The 22,660-nt window shown below is 61.9% G+C and overlaps 1 protein-coding gene and 1 long non-coding RNA gene across 2 annotated transcripts; one reads left to right on the top strand and one right to left on the bottom strand.

Moving 5' to 3' along the window:
- Positions 1-76: 76 nt before the first annotated feature.
- Positions 77-18,831, bottom strand: CD81 (CD81 molecule). The gene is made up of 8 exons (XM_046643308.1): positions 18,614-18,831; positions 6,252-6,366; positions 3,284-3,381; positions 2,312-2,386; positions 1,914-2,018; positions 1,367-1,468; positions 757-843; positions 77-675 (listed from the first exon to the last, which is right to left on the bottom strand). Exons 1-8 carry the CDS (start codon positions 18,677-18,679, stop codon positions 613-615), a joined length of 711 nt encoding a protein of 236 aa, XP_046499264.1. The 5' UTR covers positions 18,680-18,831; the 3' UTR covers positions 77-612.
- Positions 18,832-19,070: 239 nt separating this feature from the next.
- Positions 19,071-22,473, top strand: LOC124228689 (uncharacterized). Its single transcript, XR_006885762.1, has 2 exons — positions 19,071-19,313; positions 19,674-22,473. It is a non-coding gene; the product is annotated as an uncharacterized LOC124228689 (long non-coding RNA).
- The last annotated feature ends 187 nt before the right edge of the window (positions 22,474-22,660 follow it).

Consider the following 22,660-nt stretch of genomic DNA (forward strand, 5'->3'; position numbering starts at 1 on the left):
CCCTTGCCAGGCTCCTCTTCCCCTCCAGCCGCCCCGTGGGTCTTGGACGCTGCAGGCACAAGAAGGGGCCAGACAGTTTGTTAGCATGCCTGGTTTTTCCTTCTTTATTGAATGACTTTCAAGACGTAATTACAGTTGAAAGTGACGCGTTAGAAAGGAGAGGTGCATTAAAGGCATAAGGCCGCTCATAGACCCGGCTCTAGAGACAGGAGAGAAACAAGGATTAAAACCGGCGTGAGCCGTGCAGCCCATGGGGATGGGTGGGTGGGAGGACGCAGCTCGGCCAGAAGGCCTGTGAGGTCCCCTGGAGAGCCTGGCTGAGCAGGCAAGACCTCCTAGGCAGCCCCAGAAGCAGAGGGGGCCCCTGGCCTGCAGTCCCCAGGGCCCACTCACATGCCACCTACAGGTGACGTCAGCCCCAGAAGGTAACAGGGAACTTCAAGACAAAAACAAAACCTCAAAAGTAAAAAGACTAATAAATGCAGCAAAGTAATAATACCAGAAAAGTTATATACACAGGTGGTGAGAGGCCCTCCACAGAAGTGTCCGGGTTGCTCTGGGGGTGCTGCAGGGGTCCCACTGGCCCTCCCTGCGGCCCAGGCGGCCAGAGCCTCAGTACACGGAGCTGTTCCGGATGCCACAGCAGAGCACCATGCTCAGAATCATCTCGAAGATCTGCAGGGAGGGGCAGGCCGGCTGCTCAGCACCCACAGACCTGTGGCGGGCCCTGAGCAGACACCCCGCCCACCCACTTACCATGATCACCGCCACCACGATGGCGGCGATGCCGATGAGATACAGCTTCCCCGAGAAGAGCTCGTCGATCCTCTGGTGGCAGTCTTCCTGTAGGGGATGGCCACAGGCGGTCAGGGGTGTCAGTCCACAGGTCCCCCACAAGGCAGCAGACAAGTCATTGCAAAAAGAGCACGGAAGGGCATGGCCCTGGCTCCCTCAGAAGAGGCGTGAACGACACCCAGTCTCTCCGTTTTAAAACAAACGTGGAACCAAGGGATGGGCTGTGTGTACCCTGTTCTGCTCAGCGGTCACCAGGCACAGACGGGCGTTGACCCAGCGGTCAGGGCGCCCTCCATGCCCGCTTGGGTATAGGTACAGCTGCCAGAGGAGGAGAGCCGACCAACCAGGAACCCAGGGCACCCTCGCCTCCCCTGTGGGCTGTCAGTGCAAACTCAGCCATGGCCCAGCCCCCCAGGCAGAGCAGCTCTGACTCTGGCCACAGTGCCACTGTGTGGCCGTGGCCCACCCACCACCCAGGACCCACGGAGAGAGGAGGGTGGCAGTGAAGTGGGGGAGTGGGCAGGCCCCAGCCCTGCTGGGCCCCAGGGAGGCCCCGCCCACCGCCACGCACCTTGAATAAGTTGCTGAGGACGCTGCTGCCCGAGGGACACAGGTTGTTCTTTAAGACGGAGGTGGTCAGTGCGGTCAGCGTGCTGGAGCCACAGCAGTTGAGCTGCAGAGACCCAGGGTGCCCGCAGTCAGCCCCAGGCGCACGTGGGGAGATGACCCGAGCGAGAGGAGATGGGCAGGGATAGCCATCCTGCAGGCCGCAGAGGTGCCAGCAGCTACCCTGGCCTGACGTGGGGCTAGGGGTCTGGGATGGTCCCCTCCGGGGGGGAGAACTGAGCCCAGGCGCCCCCCTCTCCCACTTCCTCTCACTCAGCTGTGCTGCTCAGAGACCCCTGCACTCCAGCCAGCCTGGCCTATCTCGTTCCCACCAGGGACCCACAGGTCCCAGAGAAGCCCCCCGGGGCTTGCACACGGGGCCCCACGGCCTCCCAAGAGCCCCTCCTACTCCGGAGGTCTGGGCTGAGGCCTCACTGGGGCCTCAAAAACCCCTGGCCTCTCCCCTGGTCCCCCAGGACCCCTTCCCCGGCCTCCCCCCAGTTCCCCCGCACCGTCTCATGGAAGGTCTTCACCACGGCCTTGGCGTTGTTGGCGTCGTCGTCCACCACGGCCTGCTGCAACGCCTGGTCGTAGAACTGCTTCACGTCCTTGGCGATCTGGGGTGGGGGGTGGGGGTCACACCACAGCAGGGACCATCCCCAGGGACACGTGTTCACCTGGCTCTCCTGCAAGCTATCACTTTCAGGACAGCTCGGCCGCAACCCCAAGGCTGGGAGTCTGGCGGCCCCGCCTCCATGCCGCCTCCTCCAGAAAGCCCTCTGTGGTCTTCTCCCCAGGCCGGCCCCAAAGAGTACCCTGCAATCTGACCTGTCCCTGACAGCCTAAGCAGCGGGTGCTCCTCCCACCCCTCCAGGCTGGGACTGGCTCTCCCCTGTGGACTCAGGCTCACCTGGTCCTTGTTGACAAAGCCCCAGATACCAGCAGCCACTTCGCAGGCAAACAGGATCACCAGGCAGGTGAAGAACTGGGTTGGGGCAGAGAGGGGGGATCAGAGCAGGCCAGACACGGCCAGGGCTTCCCGAGGCCCTGACCAGTGTGGCAGCTCAGGGCTCGCCTTCCACAGATGACAGACGCCCGAGGAACAGGTGTGCTTGGCAGTACCCACCCACCCATGTCCCGACCAGGGATGAGCTGCATGGAGCCTGACTTGGCCCCAGCAGCGGGAGGCCAATGTTCTCATTGTCCCCGCAGGACCAGGATCCACAGGACAGGGCAGCTGAAGCAGAAGGATGAGGTTCGGGGCTCAGTGGGTTGGAAAGTGCAGAGTGGCACATGCCCCGAGGAAGCTTGAACTCTAGTGCCGCTTTCCTTGCTTCATTTCTCCCTCCCCTCTCCCCACGGGAAGGGGCTCATTGTGGTGGGCTTCAGTTTCCCCCAATGGAGACACTGGCACAGGCTCCTACAGCCCACGCCTCCTGGACCGGCTAGACCCTGGACGCCAGAGCCAGGCCTCAGCTTCCCATCAGGGGGTGACGTGCCCCGGGACACCTGAGATTGGCCGTGCGACTGGGACACACTCCTATTATATCTGTGGCTTTTTCTTTAAAGAAAGAAAAGAAAAAAGCAACTTTGGAGCTTAGACTTAGGAACTAGACATAAGGGCAATCAACCACAGCGCAACTTAAGACCCAAACAGGGAAACAGGGAGCTGGCCCTCTGGGGAAGGTCCTCAGGCTGCCCGGGACCCCTCCTCCAGGGCCAGGCTGGCGAGGGGAAGCGCCCGAGCTCCACATGGGAGGCCTGTGTAGGCTGACCACACGCTGCCTCCCTGGAGCTCCTGGTGCTGCCCGTCGGCATCAGCCCGCAGCGCCCCCCGCTCACTGAGCTGGACGCAGTTCCCCCACCCAGCCCAGGACCTTACCGTCCCCAGCAGGCATTGGGACTCCTGGATGGCCCCATAGCAGCCCAGGAATCCGACAAACATCATCACGGCCCCCACAGCAATGAGGATGTAGATGCCTGTGGGAAGAAAGATGGACATCCTCAGTGCTCGACATCCCAGAGAGACTGAGACATCCTCCCCGGCCTTGTGCACACATACCACTGCCCAGGACTCTGGAGGGTCCAACGGTTGCTGACGCCCACCCTGAGGCTGCCCTACCGAGAAGAGGTCAGGTGCCCAATGCCCTGGGGAGGGTGCCACAGCCCGGCCAGGCTGCACGAGCATCTCTCCATGCCTCGGTTCCTCTTCTACAACGTGGGGAGGGAGGCTGGTGATGCGGGGGCAGCATGCAATGGCACATAGTAAGTGCTCAGAGAACCTGGAGATCAGAGCTTTACTCGGAATGTCTCTCCCGGGGTGACCCACCCACCACCTGCATTCACTCTGGTTCCCATAAGCCTCCTGGTCTTGTGGGGGCCAAGAAGGATCATCCTCGTCTTGGTGCAGAGCTGTTGGCCTGGGGGTGGGAGGGGGTAGGGCAGCCAGGGATCTGCTGGCAGGGATCCCCTGCCAGGCACATGCAGTGCCCACTTCAGTTGCCCCTCCTCTTAGGCAGCTCCGGGCAGCCCCTCAGGCTGGAGGGGTAGGCTGGAATCCGCCTTTGAGGGCCCCACCCGTGGGCTGGAACTTGCTGGACGAGGTGCCCTGGCGGCTGGGGTGGTGAGGTGGCTGTGCCCATGGACAGGATAGGGCATGTGGTAGCAGGTAGCAGGGATGGCTCAAGGACAGCACACAGGGGGCAGTTTGCCCTCCTGACCTGCCCAACACCCACTGGGCTGAAAACAGGTTCCTGGGGAGGCGGGAAAGGCCACCAGAGGCTGGGGGCACTGGGGACCGAGAGGCCTCTGGCCTGGCCAGGCTGCCCTTCTCAGTGTCCACGCCCACCCAGACAGGGCCCTGTGTCCTGTGGGAAACACTGACCGCGTCTCTCCGGGGACGTCCCACGCCCCTAGTTCTCCCCGCAGAGACTGTGGGCTGCCCAGGCCCCCTCCAGAGCCAGGACAATGGCTTCCAAGGCTCAGGTGCCCGGCTAGCCCTGGGAGAAGGAGCCTGGGGGCCAGGCCGGGCTCAGAAAAGGCCCAGGGCCTCCTCCTGGCCAGACGCAGCCTCCGGGCAGCACTGAGCGGACCTGCCAAGGGGAAGCCTCCTGCCTCGGCCGCCCTCAGGAGGCTCCCTCAAACTAGGTCTGTCTCCCTCTCCTCAGGCCCTGATACCCCCATCTGTGAGGTGAGGTGGGACCCCCGGGCCTGCATCCCCATGAGGTTCAGCGAGATGGCACAGAGTGCTGGGAGGGGCGTCTTGACCATCTGGGCTATGGAGGGTCCTGCAAGGGGCTGGGAGACCCAGGAGCAGATGCCTGAGCCACAGCCCCTCCCAGGCCCAGCCCAGACCTCCCCCCAGTGTGGGGCTCCCATCCACACCCCTGTGCCTGGCTCTGACAAGTGAGGTCAGGGACGCACCCGGGCCCTGCAGCGTTGCCCAGGGTGCTGAGCGAGTCATTTAACCCACCCCCACTTCCCGGCACCAGACAAAGGGCCTTTGTCAGGGCCGCCATCTCCTTGCCCGCCTCCCTGGCAGGCCCAGCTCACATCAGGGCCAGCAAGAGGCTCCAGAAGGCCAGTCCTGGATGGGCAGGGACTCAGTGGCCAGAGGGGCTCCCCAGGGACAGCTGGCCCCTTGAAACCACTGCCAGAGCCACAGGCTGCCGTCTCTGGGGAGGAGAGGGGCTGCCCCATCGAGGTTCCCTGGAACCCAGACCTCTCCACCCCATGGCCCAGAGGGACCCATGGGCCGGGAAGGGACAGGCACCCCCCTCATGGCCCTGGGCGGGATGGGGAGGAGAGGATGCAGAGCCATCCCCACTTCAGCAGCTAAGCATGTATCCCAAGTGTGTGGGGTCCCGAGTGGGAGTGGCTGCTGGCCCCAGCTGTGAGCCCTGAACCCTGAAGGCACACAAGCTTCCCGCCCTGCTGCTCAACCTGTGGGGCAAGAGGGGCCGCCCAGGAGCCGTCCCTTTAAAGGAGAGAAACATCTCAACAAACACGGCCAGAGCTCCACAAGGGCCTGCCCGCCCGCCACCCCTTGGCTGGGGACCAACTGGAAGGAGAGGTGTAGCCCTCCTCCTCAGTTCCCCCGCCCGGTCCCCCGAGCCGGACAGACGCCCCCGGGGGGCCACAGCTGGTGCCTGGGAGGCAAACATGCAGCCTAATAAGGCAGCAAGGTATGGCTGCAGGGGTGGCCTGAGTCACCGTTGCTGGCCCGGGTCATCCATCCGTGTCCTCCCTGCCACTCTGGGCCTGAGTCTCCATCCTCTGTGGCTCCAGGCTCAGCTGCCTCAGCTGCAAGTCCTGCTGCCCAGGCATCCAACCCCACCCCTTCCCAGGGAGCCTGCCCCAAAATACCCACCACATGACACAGCTGCCCTGCCCCCACCCAGCTGCCGCCCTCCTGCCCTGGCTCAGCCCCCAGAGGCCATCTGCTGGGGTCCCAACAAGCCACATGCCCCTCCAAGTTCCAGCTTCCCCAGGAACCTGACTCCTGCCCCAGGCACCCCAACCCGGCCAGGCACCGGACCACCTCCGAAGAGGGACCTAGGCCCCACGCCTCACCCCGGCCCTCCAGGCCCCCAGGCTGACCTCACTTCACCCATTCTCTGGCTCCTTCTCACCCTGTCGCCCAAAAAGACCTTCCTGGCTGGCCTCCTCCCCACCCCAGCATGCAGCAAGCCCCGTGGGGCTGGCTCAGGCCCTGCCTCCTCCCAGAAGCCCTCCCTGATCGCCCGTCTGCAGCCTCACTGAGCTCATGGTCAGACACCTTGCTGGGCTGTCCCTGCTGGCCCCCAGCCCACAGCCGGCCGGGGTCCTTGACCCACCCCACTTGCACTCACCTACATAGAAGGTGTTGGGTGCAGGCTTATCTCCAAGCTCCAGATAGAGGAGGTTGGTGGTCTGTGGGTCATGGCGGAGCCACAGGGCCACGCCCAGGATCACACCTCCAGCGAGCTGGGGAAAGAATGGACACAGCGTTACTTGTGGCCCAGAGCAGTGCAGGGGTGGGTGCGAATCATCCACACTGAACAGCCGGAGAGAGGCGGGTACCGCCCCCTCCCCTCCACGGCTCCGAGGTCCCTCTCCGGGGGGGTCTCCCCTCTCGGGCGGCGCTCACAGGCGCCCCTGGGCTCTGGGCCGCCTGCTGGCTCCAGATGTCTGCCCAGGTACTCCAGAAATGCCTGGGCATCAGCAACAACCTGGCCAGCTCCAGACCCTCCAGCCAGCACTACTGTAGTGAGACCCCATGAGATGTTGCCAGATAAGATGCGAGACACTCGGTTAAATTTGCATTTCAGGTGAACAACGAATACTTCTTTAAGCGTGTCCCAAACACTGCACAGGACATGCTTATGCCAAAAAACCACATCTTGTTTATCTGACACTCAAGTCTAACTGACGTCCTGTATTTTTCTTTGCTAAATCTGGCCAGATGCCACACTAGACCTGAGCGCCCCAGGAACGCTGGGCCCCCCTCCAAGGGTGGGTGCTGCCCCAACAGTGTGTGGAGGGCACTCCACGTCCTTGCTGCCAGGACAGAGAGTGGGAGTGACTGTGAAGGGGAGGCAGCTGGGGCTGGTGGCATCCAGGAAGCCACAGGGGAGAGGGGCCAGGCGGTTTGTGGGATAAACCCCTGCCGTCAGCCCTGAGTAGGGAAGCTGCTTGAGGAAGGAAGCTCGCTGTGCTCTCTGGGTAGGCCAGGAGAGGCTGCCCTGAGCAGTTGTAGAAAAGCTGGGGCCTGGCATGAGGGAGGAGGGCTTCCCAGCTGACGGAGACTCGTCCTCCTGCCAGCATATGGCTTGGTGGTGGGGATGGGGGCCAGGGGGGCGTGACGTCTGCCCTCGAGGATGAGCCCAGACTAGGCCTGGTCAGGCCTATGCCTGAGCATCAGACCAACCCACGCAAGCACCCAGACTGCCCTCCACACCCCAGCCTCCTCCCCATCTGCCCTCCACGCCCCAGCCTCCTCCTTGGGCTGTCCTTTATGCCCTGCCTCCTCCCCAGGCTCCCCTGGCCCTAAACGCTCCACCAAGGCAGAATCCACTCCCAGAGACGCAAGCGCAGCCGCCAGCCAGCTCCTGGCGTCCTCTGCCTCTCCACCATCACATGCTGGCAGCTGAGGCCTTCCCATAGCAGCACCCGGCACCTCCAGTTGCTGACCCCCCCGACAGACACACAGCTACATGTTCAATGGGGAAAAGAAACTGAAAATCGGACCCCGAGAAAACCACCTGGCCTTGCCTCGTGCCTGCCCCTGAGACCCTGGCCAAGGAGCGGGGTCCCGAGACAATGCTCAGAGGAAACATGCTCAATAGTGTATGTGAGAATTGAGACCCCAGCACCATGGGACACCCCAAGGAAAGCCCCAAGCAGCCCGGGGGACTCCCCAGGCAGGTGGCACTATGGGGACGGTGAGAGGACAGGAGGAGCCTAGGGCTGCACCCCTTCCCCGGCCTTCTACACCGGGCTTGGCTGACAGCAGGGCAGCAGCTGGCCTCCCACTCCCAAGGGGATGCTGTCAACACCTCCCCCAGAGCAGGAGGTGGGCACCTCTCCGGCCCCCACCAGCCTGGAGCTGTAGTTTCTCAGCCCCTCTTCTCCCAAAGTTTCCACTTGATTTCATAGTCTGATGGGGGTGGGAGGGACCCCACTCTCCCACCGCAGCAGGACCCAGGCTCTGAAGCTCTTCCCCGCGCTCGAGCAAGCACGTGGTGGGACCATCTGGGCCTCCTGTGCACCTGCTGCCTGAGGTCCCAGCATCCTGTCACACCTGCGAGAATGCCGGAGGGCCTGTGGGACATGTGCAGGGGGAGGTGGAGACCGTGAGGGCAGGGCAGGTGCCCCAGAGTCCTCAGCTCCTCTCTAGCTAGCTGCCATCTGCGGCTCCAGGGGAGGCGAGGCTGAGGGTTCCCCTGGTAACTGGCTTCAAAACATCCCTTATTCTGTTTTGAAACTGTGGTCCAGAGATGGCTTTGTGAGAAGTTCCAGGACGCCATGGGGAGGGGCTGCGGGAGCTCCGTCCCCGGCCGCCTCTGTAGTCGCAGAGACTGGCCTCAAGCCCTGACTCAGGCTCAGTATCCCCGTCACTAGAGGGGAGCCGAGCATGGAGCAGCGCATGGCTCGAATGCTGCTGGGCCCTGCGCCCCCTCAGCTGGGCTGAGACCATCCCTATCTTCCCTCTGCAGTCCCCTCACCTCAGGACTGGGAGGACAAGCCCATCTTGGGCACATGGTCCTAACAGAAATGCAGGCCATGCTTTTCCTACCCCCCAAACCCTAATGGTGGGCTTGCAGACAGAGTCACCACGTCTCACTGTTTTGGGAAGAGAAGGGATTCTGTTCAGACTCCAGGGCGGGCAGGGTGGGACAATGCCTCTGACTCCCCTGTGGCCCTCAGCCCACCCTCCCGGGGGGGGGGGGGGCGGAGAGAGCCTGGCGCCGACGTGCTCCCTGCTGGCACTACTTCAGTCACTCCCCGCCCTGCGCAGACGCGCTGGGGTGGAGCTGGATGAAGGCGATGACCATCCCCAATTTCCAGGTGAGCAAACTGAGGTCACCTACGGGGGGGGGGAGGGTAAAGGTAGCACCGGGGTCACCCCAGCTGTGGGGAAGAGCAGAGGAGGGGTGGTTTAAAGGGAAGGCAGCCCGCCCCACAGCCGACCAGTGGGGCGCAGGGCTGGAGCCCCTGAGACAGCACAAGCCTTCAGAAGACAAGGCACGGACTGGGACTTGCAAACGGCTAATAACGGACTTGTATCCAAAATTTACAAAGAACTTTCAAAACTCAACAATAAGAAAACAATCCACTTTTTAAAAAATGGGCAAAAAATTTGGACGCTTCACCAAAGAAAAGACACAGATGACAAGTAAGTAAGATGACGAGCAGTGTCATCAGTCACGGGAAATGCACCTAAAACCACAAGGAGACTGCACAACCACCCGAGCGGCTGAAATGAGGACGAGTGGCCGGACCACATGCTGACGGGGCCGCGGAGGAGCGGGAGGCCCGAGGAGCGGGAGGCCGCAGCCGCTCAGGAAAACAGTGTAGCCGCTCCCCGCTCCCCAGAAAGTTCGATCCACACGCCCCAGGCCCCGGCCACTCCTCCCCTAGGTCTCTCCCAGGGGACATGAAGGGGCTCATCCACACAAAGATGTGTCCCCCGCTGGGCCCGGCAGCTTTCCCCGTGAGGACCCCGCACTGGACACGACCCAGATGGCCTCCAACTGGGGCAGGATGGTGCCCACGGACCGCCTGTGGTCCAGCCACACGGTGGAATCCTACGCAGCCATAAAAAGGAGAGAACTACTCATACAACACCCTGGATGGCCCTCAAAAGGACCACGTGAGTGAAAGAAGCCAGACCAAAAAAAGAAGAAAGAACCCCCTTCTGATTCTATTTACATAAAGGTGTAAGAAATGCAAATTACATAGACAGAAAACAGACAGTGGCTGCTCTGGGCTGGGGGAGGGGCAAAAGGAGCCTCACAAGGCCCGGAGGACACTTTGGGGGATGACGGCTGTGTCCACCATCCTGACAGCCGTGAGCTTCTCAGGTGTCTGCTTCTGTCAGAACTTAACAAGTGGTACATTTTATGAACTTTTTTTTTTTTGAGGAAGATCAGCCCTGAGCTAACTACTGCCAATCCTCCTCTTTTTTGCTGAGGAAGACTGGCCCTGAGCTAACATCCATGCCCATCTTCCTCTATTTTGTACGTGGGATGCCTGCCACAGCATGGCTTTTGGCAAGCGGTGCCATGTCTGCACCAGGGATTCGAACCGACGAACCCCGGGCCGCCTAGAAGCGGAAGGTGCAAACTTGACCACTGCGCCACTGGGCCGGACCCACAAGCTGTACATTTTAAATGTGCGCAGTCTACTCTGTCAAATAAAGCTGTTTAAAAACTCCCCATCCCCCCAGATCCCTGATGACTGAACTTCTAGGCAGCAAGGCCTTTGGGGTAAATGTCTCTTCCGGGTCCCAAAGGATCCAGGCTGCCGTGCTGGTGCCAACTGTGCGCCGAGGTGAGAAGCAGGATCCTGGGCTCGCCAGGCTTCTGGCGGCCAGCAGCAAGCCCCTGGGACATGGAGGTCTCGTCCACAGAGCTGAGGGTTTAGGGTCAGTCCAAGAAGGGACTGGGCAGCTGGGGAACACAATGTCCACGATGAAGCTGAGGCCAGCATGAAGGGGAAGTGTGTCGTAATGGCACTGGGCGAGGCCCGGAGCATGGCAATCAAGGGCGGCCCCCAGGCCCCTGGCTGCTGGGTCACTTCAGGCCCATCTCGGGGTCTTTTTTTTTTTTTTTTTTTGAGGAAGATTAGCCCTGAACTAACATCTGCCAATCCTCCTCTTTTTGCTGAGGAAGACTGGCCCTGAGCTAACATCCGTGCCCATCTTCCTCTACTTTACATGTGGGATGCCTGCCACAGCATGGCTTGCCAAGCAGCGCCATGTCCGCACCCGGGATCAGAATCAGCGAACCCTGGGCTGTCGAAACAGAACAGGCGCGCTGAACCGCTGCGCCACGGGGCCGGCCCCCCATCTCGGGGTCTGTGTGCCTCCAGTATCCTTTGTAAAAGGAAGAAATAAAAGTACGTCAACTAATAATGTCGAGTGCTTAGCATAACGCAGCTGAATACAGAAAGCCATCGACGACGGGGCGATCAGTATTAACTGGCAGGAGTTTCAAGGCCGGTTTATCGGTGGCAGTCTGCATGCATCTCTCTCCCAACAGATCCCTCCACACAGGGTCACAGACACCTCTCTCCTGCCCGCTGTCCTGTTGGAAGCACCACTGCCACCTGCTCCTGCATCCCCAGATGCTCCTGCTCGGGCTGGGGGTGGGGAGCCAGCTCTCAGGAAGAGCCAGCCAACTTGTGGGGGTTCCTGGAGGTTCCGCGCTAGAGCACAGCACACGGTGTCCATAACCCTAGGAAAGATTCTGTTTCGGTTTCTTTCTTCCTCCTTTCTGGGAATTAATAAATAACACATCAGCTAAAAGAAGAGCGGGGCTGCCAAGGGCACTGGGTTCCTGCCCAGCCTGTCTGCCGTTTCCAAGAAGCCACTGAAAAGGGAGCGAGTGGCGCGGGCGCTGCCCAGGCAGGCCCGGGGCAGCCCCCCGTCCCATGCCAGCACCGGCTGCGCCAATCTCTGCCAGGACCCTCTCCCATGCCAGCAGGCATGCCCCTGCCCCAGGAAGGGACAGCGATCATTTCCCCAGCCCTCCCCCACCCCCACCCGGCTGGCCCAATTGGTCACCCAGGTGCTGCCCACGCATTCCATGGGCGGCTAGGACGACTGGAGCATCAACATACTCCGGTAAGTAGCAGCTGGTCTGGAGCCCGGACCCTCAGCGCCGATGTTCAGAGCCGGATGCTCTCAGCAAGGGCAGCTCCACCGTGACAGGGGAGGACCACCAGGCGGGGGCACACCAAGGGGCCTCAGTCTGTGCCAGCTCTGCTCCCTAACCTACCACCGTGAGGGGTGCACATGCTTGCTGGGAGAGTGCCCGAACAGCTTGGCAACCGGCGGGGGGGGGTCTCCCAGGGGCCTGGAGACACTCCCAAGGAGGCAGTGAGAGCTGAGGCAGGAAGTAAGGCAGAAATGCCCTTGGAGATGCCGCGATTTGTCAGAGGGAGGAGGCAAGCAAGGACTCTTTCAGGATGAGATGTGGAGGGTCAGTGGGGGAGAGGAAGGCTCTGACAGTGGCTGGGGGGCCTGGGTCCCTACAGGCTGACCCTCGCTCCCCACTCACCATGAGGGGACATTGCCAGACTCCTCCCTGAGTGACACAGGGCCTGTCTGTGGCCTTCCCGGGGGGTGGGAAGCTGCCCCTAGGACCTTGTCATGGCCTCCGGGAGCAGAGCCACCAGGCTCAAAGCGGGAAGGAAGTGTGGAGGGAAGAGCAGACCCTCACCTCAGCCAGGAAGTGGAAACCACTGTCGGCCCCTCGACCTCAGGAAGCCGCCTGGCCTGGCATCTAAAAATAGGTGGGGGGAGGTGAGGACACTGGCCCTCCTGGGCCCCACTGGCTGAGGGATGCAGGAGCCACTTCCCGCCAAGAGGTGAGTGCAGGCCACCGAGGATACCCTGCCATCTCTCGGGGTGCAGCAGAGTGGGCCTGGGGCCCTAAGGACCAAGTCGCTTCCAGGGAGACCCTGAGCCCGCTACCCCCTCCCCACCCAGGGCAGGGAAGCTAGGAAATGGCCTGCTCTCCCACCCTAAACCCACCCCAGTGGCTGGAAGGGCCCCTCCTGTGGGAAGCCCTCTGCCCCCTTGGCCCCTGCAGGGAGGGGCATGTAGACACTGACGTCCCAGTGACCTGCCAGACAGAGGCATGTGAGGGCCGTGTGCATTAAACAAGGAGGATCTGGGTGGGCCGGGCACCCACTGGGGAGGGAGATGGGAGGTGGGTGGGGTCAGTCAGGGGACCAGAGTGTGTGGAGGGGTCCCAGGGCAGGTCAGGGTGTCCCTGGGCAGCAACAACACTGAGAAGCCACCTGATGGCCTGGCCAAGAGCCGGAACCTGCTACCTGGGCACAGCCAACCACTCTGGGGGAGCCCACAGGCCTGGAGCCGTGCCGGGCCACGAACCACAGTGGTTGAAGGACAGACTCCGGTTTCCAGCCCGCCTCCATGACTTCCTCATGTGGTCACTTGGGAACCTCAGTCTCCCCTTATCTCCTCAGTGGGTCTGATAAAAGCCCGGCTTCAGCCCGAGGCCTGCCTGGCACAGGAGAGTCCTGCTTCGTGTGCACTGAGCTGTTACCCTCTGGGGACAGAGGGAAAGACTGTCCGTCCAGAGGGTGGGCGGGCCGAGCCTCTGCTGCAGCTGTGTGGGGGCTGAGCACCCAGTGAGCCCTGAGCAGGCGGGGCCAGACTACAGTCCGCGGTTCCCAAAACCACTGCCGCCGGGAAGCCCCCGAACCCCTGAGACCTATGGCATTGAGCCCGGGGGCTCAGGCCTCCCAGCCCCCAGGACTGAGACCTGGGAAGGTGGGCAGCCTGGGGTCCTTACTCCCACAGCCCTGTGGGGCTTCAGCCTGAGTCCCCACACCCACCGCTGGGAGCTGGCTGTCAGCTGCAGCGTGGAGCCACCCTGAGCGCCCGCCCACAGGTGCCAGCACCAGGAAGACAGGTCACCAGGCGCCGTTAGACGTACGCCGAGGGACAGTTACGACTCAGGCCAACCTGGGCGTGGGACAGTGGGTACAGAAGATTCCTGCATGACAGCGCAGGACGCCAGGGTGGGTCACCTGCCCACCAGCTCTGCACGGTTTCCTGGTTTCCTGTCCTTCACCCTCTCAACAGCGAGCGTGTTACGCCAACAACTAGGGGTGGGGAGAGCACTAACTTTCCAAAGTCAGAAGAAGAGCCAGAGCTTCAGAGAAGAGGGCAAGGGGCTCCCTGTCCCCAGGCCTCCAGGGCATTTGGACCACCCATGCATGGGCTCTCAGCTCCCCAGCCCGGAGCACCCTCCCCACCAACTTGAGGCACGTACAGGGCCCGACCCCACCAAGCCCCAGGCCTAATGTGCCTTCCCAGCCTGCTAACCCTGTGGCCTCACCAGCCGTCACACCCACAGAGGGCGGCTGGCCCGTCCCAGGTGCCCCCGTGGCCACAGTGCTGGCGGCTGGCTTAGGAAAGAAGATCCAGCTGCCAGTTGACGACTGGTGAGCTGCTTGGGCATGCCCCCTGCCCACCTGTGGGGACTCCTCGGCATCTGGGGGCCCACCTGGAATGAACCAGCACCTGCTCGGCCATCGGGAGGAGGGGCTGGGTCAAAACATTTTTTTTTTTTAAAGATTTTATTTTTTCCCTTTTTCTCCCCAAAGCCCCCCGGTACACAGTTGTATATTCTTCATTGTGGGTCCTTCTAGTTGTGGCATGTGGGACGCTGCCTCAGCGTGGTTTGATGAGCAGCGCCATGTCCGCGCCCAGGACTCGAACCAACGAAACTCTGGGCCGCCTGCAGCAGAGCGCGTGAACTTAACCACTCGGCCACGGGGCCAGCCCCTGGGTCAAAACACATTTTGCTGGACAGGTGGAAAACGATTCAGAAGGGTACTGAGGGCTAGTTCTTGGCGAGCCTGGTTCTCCGCCCAGGACAAGGAGTCCTGGCCACCAGGCAGGTGCCGCCTCTGGGGCCGAAAGTCACCCTGCCCTTGCTGGGTGGCCAGCCTGGGACCTGGGGGGCCAGGCCCTGGGCTTCTCCTCGATCCCCACCCCCACCCCCACCCCAGGGCCCTCTCCAGAATGCCGGGTCAGTGCAAAGGTGACTGTCAGTCCTCCCTGACCGGGTGCCTGGGCTCTAAGCCGTATTGATTTTATGCCCTGGTTCTTCCCCGCCACGGGATTTCGGTGCTGAAATGAAGGCATGGGGGGAGTGTATTTGGGAGGGGGTGGGATGGTTTTTCCTTTTTTTTTTTTGAGGAAGATTAGCCCTGAGCTAACTACTGCCAATCCTGCTCCTTTTGCTGAGGAAGACTGGCCCTGAGCTAACACCCATGCCCATCTTCTTCTACTTTATACGTGGGACGCCTACCACAGCATGGCTTTTGCCAAGTGGGGCCATGTCTGCACCCGGGATCCGAACTGGCGAACCGTGGGACCCTGAAAAGCAGAACAGGCGAACTTAACCGCTGTTCCACCGGGCCTGGCCCTGTGTTTTTTCCTTTAGTTTTGTTTGGTCCATGTCACTGTCCGGACTTTGAAGCAGTATGAGATGGGGACTGACAGTGAACTCAAATTCTGGAGACAACTGAGCTGGGGTGGGGGTGGGAACCCCACAGGGAGAACACCGCGTCAGCACCGAAGCAGAGCCCGCCAGGGGCCCAGGCTCCCTGCCCCTCACTCCAGCTCCGTGCCCCTCACTGCCCCGACACCCTCACTGGGGCCAGCCCATCCCAGGGACAGACCACAGATTTCCTCTTCTCAGCCCCGGGACAGCCCAACGGCCGTTTCCCCAAAGCACCACAGCACACGGGGCGCGCTGGGGCGAGTCCCTGGCCCACCCACTGAAACCGGGCACAGGAAATCCCCACCCCTACCGAGAGCCCGCCTGGGTCACACCCCCTCCCTCGGAAGGAAGGCGACAGCACCACTAAGTGACAGACAGTCATGTGCTGTCTGGAAGCGAGAATTAAATGCCAGTTAGCAAGGCTTCTAATCAGCCCCGTTCCCAGCCAGCTCTGGCCGCCCTGCCTCTGGAAGGCAGCCACCGACTGCATTAGGTTGGAGGAGCAGCCCGTCCCAGTCCCAGGCGGGGGACACTGGGGCAGTGGCACCTCCAGGGCTCCCTGGCCAGCACCCAAGGAGAGGGCTATTGTCATACCCATTCCACAGATGAGGAAGGCAGGGAGGACTCACACAGGTCGGCCGACTGCCCAGGTCACCGGGTGGGGTAAGCAGGGACAAGAGCCTCTGTTCTTCCGGATGTGCTCCAGGAACGGGGGTCTCGAGTACCGGCTGCCTGTGCCAGGAAGCTCCTGGTCCCACCCCAGGAGTAGGATCTCCACACCGCCTGGCAGGGTGTCCGCACTGTCTCCCCTGCTCAGGCCGGGTGGCTGCTCGTCCCTCCTGTCCTATCCCTACCTCACAGCCTGGTGCCTGCCTGGCCAAGGAACCCCCAAAGAAGGCTGAGTGCACACCGCCCGGGGCCCTGGGGTCTCGGTGCAAGGGCAGGGAGCAAGTATGTGTGTGGGTGCACAGGGCGACCGGCTCCTCCCTGGAGAAGCATGCCAGCCTGCCTCTGACGCCTCCTCCCCGTGGGAAGCCCCTTTACTCTCTAAAAGAGAACTTTAAAACGTGCCCTAAGCCAGAGACCCACTGTCCACCTCTCCTCCTGGCTCCTGCCCTCAGCATCTCTTACTGCACTGGGGCTGGGGTGCACAGTGAGGAGTCATGCTGGGCACCAGGAGCCCTCCCTCACCCACTGGGCCCTGTGCCTGAGGCCCCTTCCCCAAGGCACTGCCTAAGCCAATGGGCTGGGCTCCCTTTGGCCATCTTCCCAGCCAGCCACCATCCCCAACATCCATTTCCTGAGGGTGGCCCCTCCGTACATCAGATACTCCACCAACAATCCCGGGAGAGAGCACTCAGGACTCCCACTTTAGATGGGAGGGGCTGAGGCCCAGGACCAGAGTAGTGGGGTGGGGACTCCATCTGGGTCCATCTCCCCCACCCCCAACCATACTCTCAGCCAAGAGATGCCAGGGGGCAGGCAGAGTGGTTCCCCTCAGCCCAGCCTCGCTCAGTTCTGCGTCTCCCCACTGCAGGAGGTGGCCCTGCATGGGTGTGTGGGGCCACGGTGACTATAGCAGGCAGGCGCTCTCAATGCTCAGCTGGGCAGGCCCCAGGAGGGGAGAGAGAGGCCTCGGAAGCATTTCCTCAAGCCTCAAGGGACAGCAGCCACAGATGTCAGGCCTCCACCCCAGCTGCCTGGGAAACTACCAGACTCACCCAGGCTAAGCTCCAGGGGGCCTGCCCTGGAGACCTCCCAGGCTGGGCAGGTGGGAGGGAATTACCCAGCACTAACACCCAGCCCCAGAATCCACTCTGGGAGAGGTTCCCTCCTCTGTCTCCCCTCCACCTCCTGCTGGTCCTCCCCCGCCATCCAGGCTGTGCTTGTAGGGGACGATGGGCTCAGGAGCCAGCAGAGGTGTCTGGGTGGCCCCATAATCCCCACCTGCCTGGGCCACAGCAGGCAGACACTAAAGCTACACAGACACCACTCCTTCAGCAAAGGTGCCCCCCAGGGAGGATGTGACACCCCCATTCCACCCCCAGCTAGAATTCAGTCCAGTCTCTCTCCTCCCCACCCCAAATACCTCACTGCCCTGAGATCCACCCCAAGATCCTCGGGCGTCCAGATGGCAAGCAGATGTCCCCAGTCCCACACCTTAGCTCCAGGGGCCATTTTAAAAGTTTATCCTCCCTGAGTCAACTTGAGAAATACACCATCCAGCAGACGTCACCCTGGTCCTCAGTGAGAAGGGGTGAGCAGCCTGGGGTGGCAGAGCAGCAGGGAGGGTGCCCCGGAGGGGGTCCCGGTCCCTGCCCAGGCGAGCACCGAGGGGAGGTAGGGGACGGCCCTCGGGCAGGCTCCTGACACTCCCTCAGGGGCCCATCAGGCCAAAAAGTGATCTCCACCCCCTTCCCAATTCCAACACCGACAGGAAATGGAAACAAAAGCAAAAGCATCATCGGCCACTGGACAGCAGTCAAGAATAAGGTCAGGAAAATGCAACTCTCAGGCCAGCAGCTGGAGATCCCAGGAGACCTCCCTACACCCAGAGATGACCATCCTGTGGCTGCCTCTTTCCAAAGTGGATGCCCGAGCACAGACCTGGGTATCCACCGGGAACCCAGGCCCCCCCGAACTCAGAGACGCTCAGGTCTTCACGGCCCCCTGCCCCGTGCCAACTCAGAAGGCAAGCTCCGACCCCACTGCCCTCAAAGCCTCCACAGCACCCCTCCAGGGCGAGGCCGGGCTAGAATCTCGGTCTGGGTGAAGAGGGCAGGAGGACCGGACCCCACAAACTGGGGCCACGATGGTGCAGGCACCCCAGCACGCAGGCCACCAGGTTCCCGGGCCCGGACCCCCAGGACGATCCCCAGCGTGGCGTTAGCAGACTGGGAGCCTAGGCCAGGAGTACGGTGAACGTTCCCCAAGACTCGGACAGAGTGTGCGCCCCCTCCCACCACGGCCGCTCATCAGGGGCGGTGGCCCAGATGAGCTCATGGGGGCGGGGCGCCATGAGCCCCGCCCTCGAGCCCCCGCTCCGTCCTCGCAAAACAGGGTGGTCCCAGGAACAGCGCCAGAGGGGCTGAGCGGTGGCCCGGGTATGGGTGCGCGGCCCCGGGCCCGCACCCACCGCACCCCCCATCACCAATCGGGAACAGACCCGTGGCGCCCAAAGGCGCCAGTCCGGCCGCGGGGCTCTGGGCCCGGACACACAGAGGCCCCGAAACCCGGCTCGCAGCCACCCGCCCCACCGTCGAGGGGCGCGGCAGCCCCAGACGACCCCCAACGGCGGGGCCTGCCGGCCCAGGACTCCCCACCCCGCGCCCGCCGTGCACAGGTGGCCCAGCAACTTGGCGGCCCCGCTGCGCCCCCTGCGCGGGGCCTAGCGGGGCGCGCGGCCTGCGGGGCTCGGGGCGCCTCGCCCCCCCCGCCCCCCGCTCCCCCTGGCCGGGGCTCACCCAGAAGACGAAATTGAAAACGAAGAGCAGGTACTTGATGCACTTGGTGCAGCCCTCCACCCCCATGGCGGCGCGGGCGGCGGCGACCTGGGGGGCGCGGGCTGGTCCTGGGAGGCGGGCGGCGGGGCCCGGGCCGGGTGAGCAGCGGCTGGGGGCCGAGGCGGCGGCCGGGGCCGAGGGCGGGGGCGCGGGGGCGCGGGAGCGCTGGAGGCACGCAGACGCCGGGGGGGAGCGGGGCGCGGGAGGCCTGGCCGGGGCGCGCCGAGGTCGTTGCCGCCGCTGCGCGCTCGCTCTCTGGTCGGGCGCGCGCTCGGCTCCGCCACTTATCGGGCGCCGCGCCCCCCCCCCACAGGCCCCGCCCCGTCCCGCTCCGCCCCGCCTCCCGCCTCCCGAGCGCCGAGCGGCCGGTGGCCCGGTACCCAGTCCGGCCCCCGGGGAGGCTGCGCGCAACCCCTCCCCTTGCCGCGCGCACACTTTGAGGACCCTGGTGCAGCCAGGACCGCGGGATCCGGACGCTCTGTGCGGGGCGCAGCCTGGGGGGGCTGCCCAGGGAAGAGCCCCTTCCTCTCTCCTTCTCCCCTCCCTCAGGCTCCTTGGATATCCGAGAAGGCTCCCTGGAGGAGATGATGCTCTCGCGATGGTGATGCCAAAGTAGCCAGCCGGCGCTTTGTTCACACCCCTCCCTGGGACGGGAACCTGGGTGAGGCCCGAGAGTCAGGGGGTCTGGCCTGAAAATCCTACAGCGAAATTCTAGACAGCCAAGCCCTTGTCCCGTGGACAGGTGGAGTTGCTGACCGCCGTTAGAGGAGTCTGTGTTTGGAAGGGGCACTGAGAGGGTGTCCCCTAGACCAGTGTTGTGTCTAGACGGCCCTCTTGCATGAGAACCTCCAAATATTGTGTATTTCATGCACACCGTGGTGGTGCCGGTAGCACAGGGAGGCCAGCCCCACACTCCTGCTGTCTTCCCGAAGGTGTGGGGGCCGGGCCCCAATGCCCTCACTGCCTGGGCGATGAGGAAGTGGAGGGGTGACATATCAAGTGAGGGGTGTCCTCTCCACAGGTGACAGAGCAAGTCTGTGGCCAGGTGTCGTGCAGGTGAAGAGCTGGAAACCTTCTGTGTCTGCAGGAACTCTAGCACAAATGACCACTGACCGCTTGAAACACAGCCGCTGCCACGAGTGAGGAAGGGAGTTTTTTGTCGTCATCGTTCATTGTAGTTTAAATGTGAGTAGCCGTGGTGGCCAGTGGCTGCCACTTTAGACAGACGCCTGATCGCATTCATCTCTGCTCTAATAGTTTCGTAGTTTGCTTGGTGATTAATTTTAAAGTTTGTTTTGGCTTCATGCTTGTGTAAGAGCCACAAGCACACGTCGATACCCAGTGTTGTGTTTGTGCACGTGAAAGTGACACTATAATCAAAATAACATAAGTCTTCACTTGGGGGGTCTGCCAGGATGCATTTTGGTTGCAAAGGAGGCAGAGCAGACCTCCGGCGTGAGGAACCTGGTCAAGATGTCCAGGGTGCCCTCGTGTCCTGTCAGCTCCCCACCATCCACAGTGATGAGGACATTCCTGCCAAAGTTGTGAGCTGTATCCTCAGAAAAGGGTCTTCCCTGAGCCCTCTGGGAAGGGGGCAAAGGGAGATATTGAGCTCACCCTCAGGGACCAGGGCAAGGGCAGAACCAAGCACGCTGCATCCTCGGTCCCCCATCTCCAAAGCAGGTCCTGCCCGGCTGGCTTGTTCTGTCCCCTGCCTCGGGCTGGCATCAGATATTTAGCTGTGTGCCAGGCGCCCTTCCAGACGCTGGCTGTGGGGAGCCGGGCAGCCAGGAGCCCTTCCCTTGAATAACTTAGGCCCTGGGGAGGGTGACGGATGTTACCCCACAAAGTTTATGTCCATACTGGGAAGGGAGGGAACTCCCAGGATACTTGAAAGAGAGTCACAGATGGGGGCGCTGTTGCAGCCTGGGGGCTTGGAGGCGTTGACAACGGATCCAGGCCCTTAGGAGGGAGGAGGCAGCCCTGCAGCGCCTGGGGAGGAACAGTCCAGGCACAGAGGGGCAGGTTGGAGGAACAGAAAGGAAGGCAGTGGGATGCGAGCAGAGGGATGGTGAAGAGGCGGGACGCTGAGGTCGGGGGCAGGTGGAGGTGAGGGGGCAGGTGAAAGCCAGAGTGGGGCTTTGTTCGCTTCTGACTGCAGTGGGAGTGACCAGAGGGTTTCCCCAGGGAGCCTCAGGAGTGCTCCAGATTGAGTGGGAACACAGACGGCAACAGGCTGCCTTGGCTCCACGGTGGAAGCAGCTCTCAGCGGCACCTGGGGGCTCGCTAGGAAATGGCTGCGAGGGTGTAAGGACCACCTCCAGGTGCCTGGCACCTGGGGGCTCTCCCCAGGGACCACTTCTGAAGTGCCCTGTCCAGTGGCCCATCAACTTGACCTTGTGAGGACCACAGGGGACCCACCAGCAGCGTATTGGTCAGGGCTCTCCAGAGAAACAGAACCAGGAGGAGATGAAGGAGCTTTATTATGAGGCATTGGCTCCTGTAATTATGGAGCCTGAGGACTGCCAAGATCTGCCGTCTACAAGCTGGATACCCAGGCGAGTGGATGGTGTGTTCCCAGTCTGAGGGCTGGAGAAGATGAGCTGAGATGTCCCAGCACACGGGGTGAGGCGGGAAAAGGAGTGAATTCCTGCTTCCTCCACCTTTGTTCCTCCAGACCCTTGGTGGACGACGAGGCCCACCGCACGCGGGAGAGCCGTCTGCTCTCCTGCATCCAGTGATTCCAAAGCTCATCTCATCTGGAAACACCTTCCCAGACGCCCCCAGATATAACGTTTATCTGGGCACCCTGTGGCCAGTCACGCTGACACACAACACTAAACGTCACTAGCAGTGATGAGATGACATGTACCAGTGTGATCGGGGGGCAGGTGGGCCATCCCGGGGGTGCGTCCTGAGAAAGGCTCTTGTTGTCAGCTGGATGCTGCCCCAGCACTCGTGGAGGAGCACCCAGATGGGCTGCAGGGAGAATGAGGGAAGGAGGGGCAGGGCTGTGCCTGGGATGGGAGACCCCTCCCTGCACTTTGCCCTGAGGGCAGTTGGGGCTGATGGTTTGATGGGCAAGTAGCAGGCAGCAGGGCGAGAAGAGCAGGCCTTTCCTGGCCAGCTGGCTTTGGCTTGGAGTCTGCCCTTCTGTGTGGCTTCGGACTGGTTCCTCAGTTTCCCCATCTGTGGCAGAGCAGCTCCCCACGTTCTTGGGTTGGTGGAATGCAAGGATTTTCGCAAGCACTTGGAGCAGGGCCTGGCCCTGAGGCAGGAGGTCACTGCCTCCTTTAAGCTTGTTTGACTGAGAGGCTTGTCCGCCAGGCACAGCCCCAGGACTGGTGACTCACCACTCTCTTGGGGGGCACACACACTATCGTCCTGTCCAGGGGGAATCACTGAACCCCGCCCCCCTGCCTTGATTTCCTGTGGAAATAAGAGAGGACCACCCAGATGAAACCGACAGAGGCTGTTTATGCAGAGGCTGCTATAGCAAGGGACCCAACCACCCTCCGTGCGTTTGGCAGAGACTCACAGAGCCGGAGAGGGACAGCTTTATGTTAAAAAAAAAAAAAAAAAAGGGGAGAGTTTAACATCCGAAAAACAACCAATGTCATACACTATATTAATAGAATAAAGGACAGAAGTCGTGTGACCATCTCAATAGATGCAGGAAAAGCAGTTGACAAAACCCAATACTCTGTCACGAGGGAAACGTTTGGAACAGAGTGGAACTTCCCCATTTGATAAGGGGCGTTACAAAGCCCCTAGCTAACCCCTACCCATTGTGAAGGATGGGAGTTCCCTCAGACCAGGAGCAAGACGAGGACGTCCACTCTCCCCGCTTGCATGCCGCATTGTCCTGGAGGTTCTGGCCAAGGCAATTCGGCAAGAAGAAGAAATGAAAGGCGCCTAGATTGGACAGGAGGGCGTAAACCATCTCTATTTGCAGGTGACATGATGCTGTGTATAGAAAATCCTGAGAAATCAATCTGCAAAAAAACT

Source organism: Equus quagga, chromosome 17 (genome assembly GCF_021613505.1).
Source record: "Equus quagga isolate Etosha38 chromosome 17, UCLA_HA_Equagga_1.0, whole genome shotgun sequence".
In the NCBI taxonomy this organism is placed as follows: domain Eukaryota; kingdom Metazoa; phylum Chordata; class Mammalia; order Perissodactyla; family Equidae; genus Equus; species Equus quagga.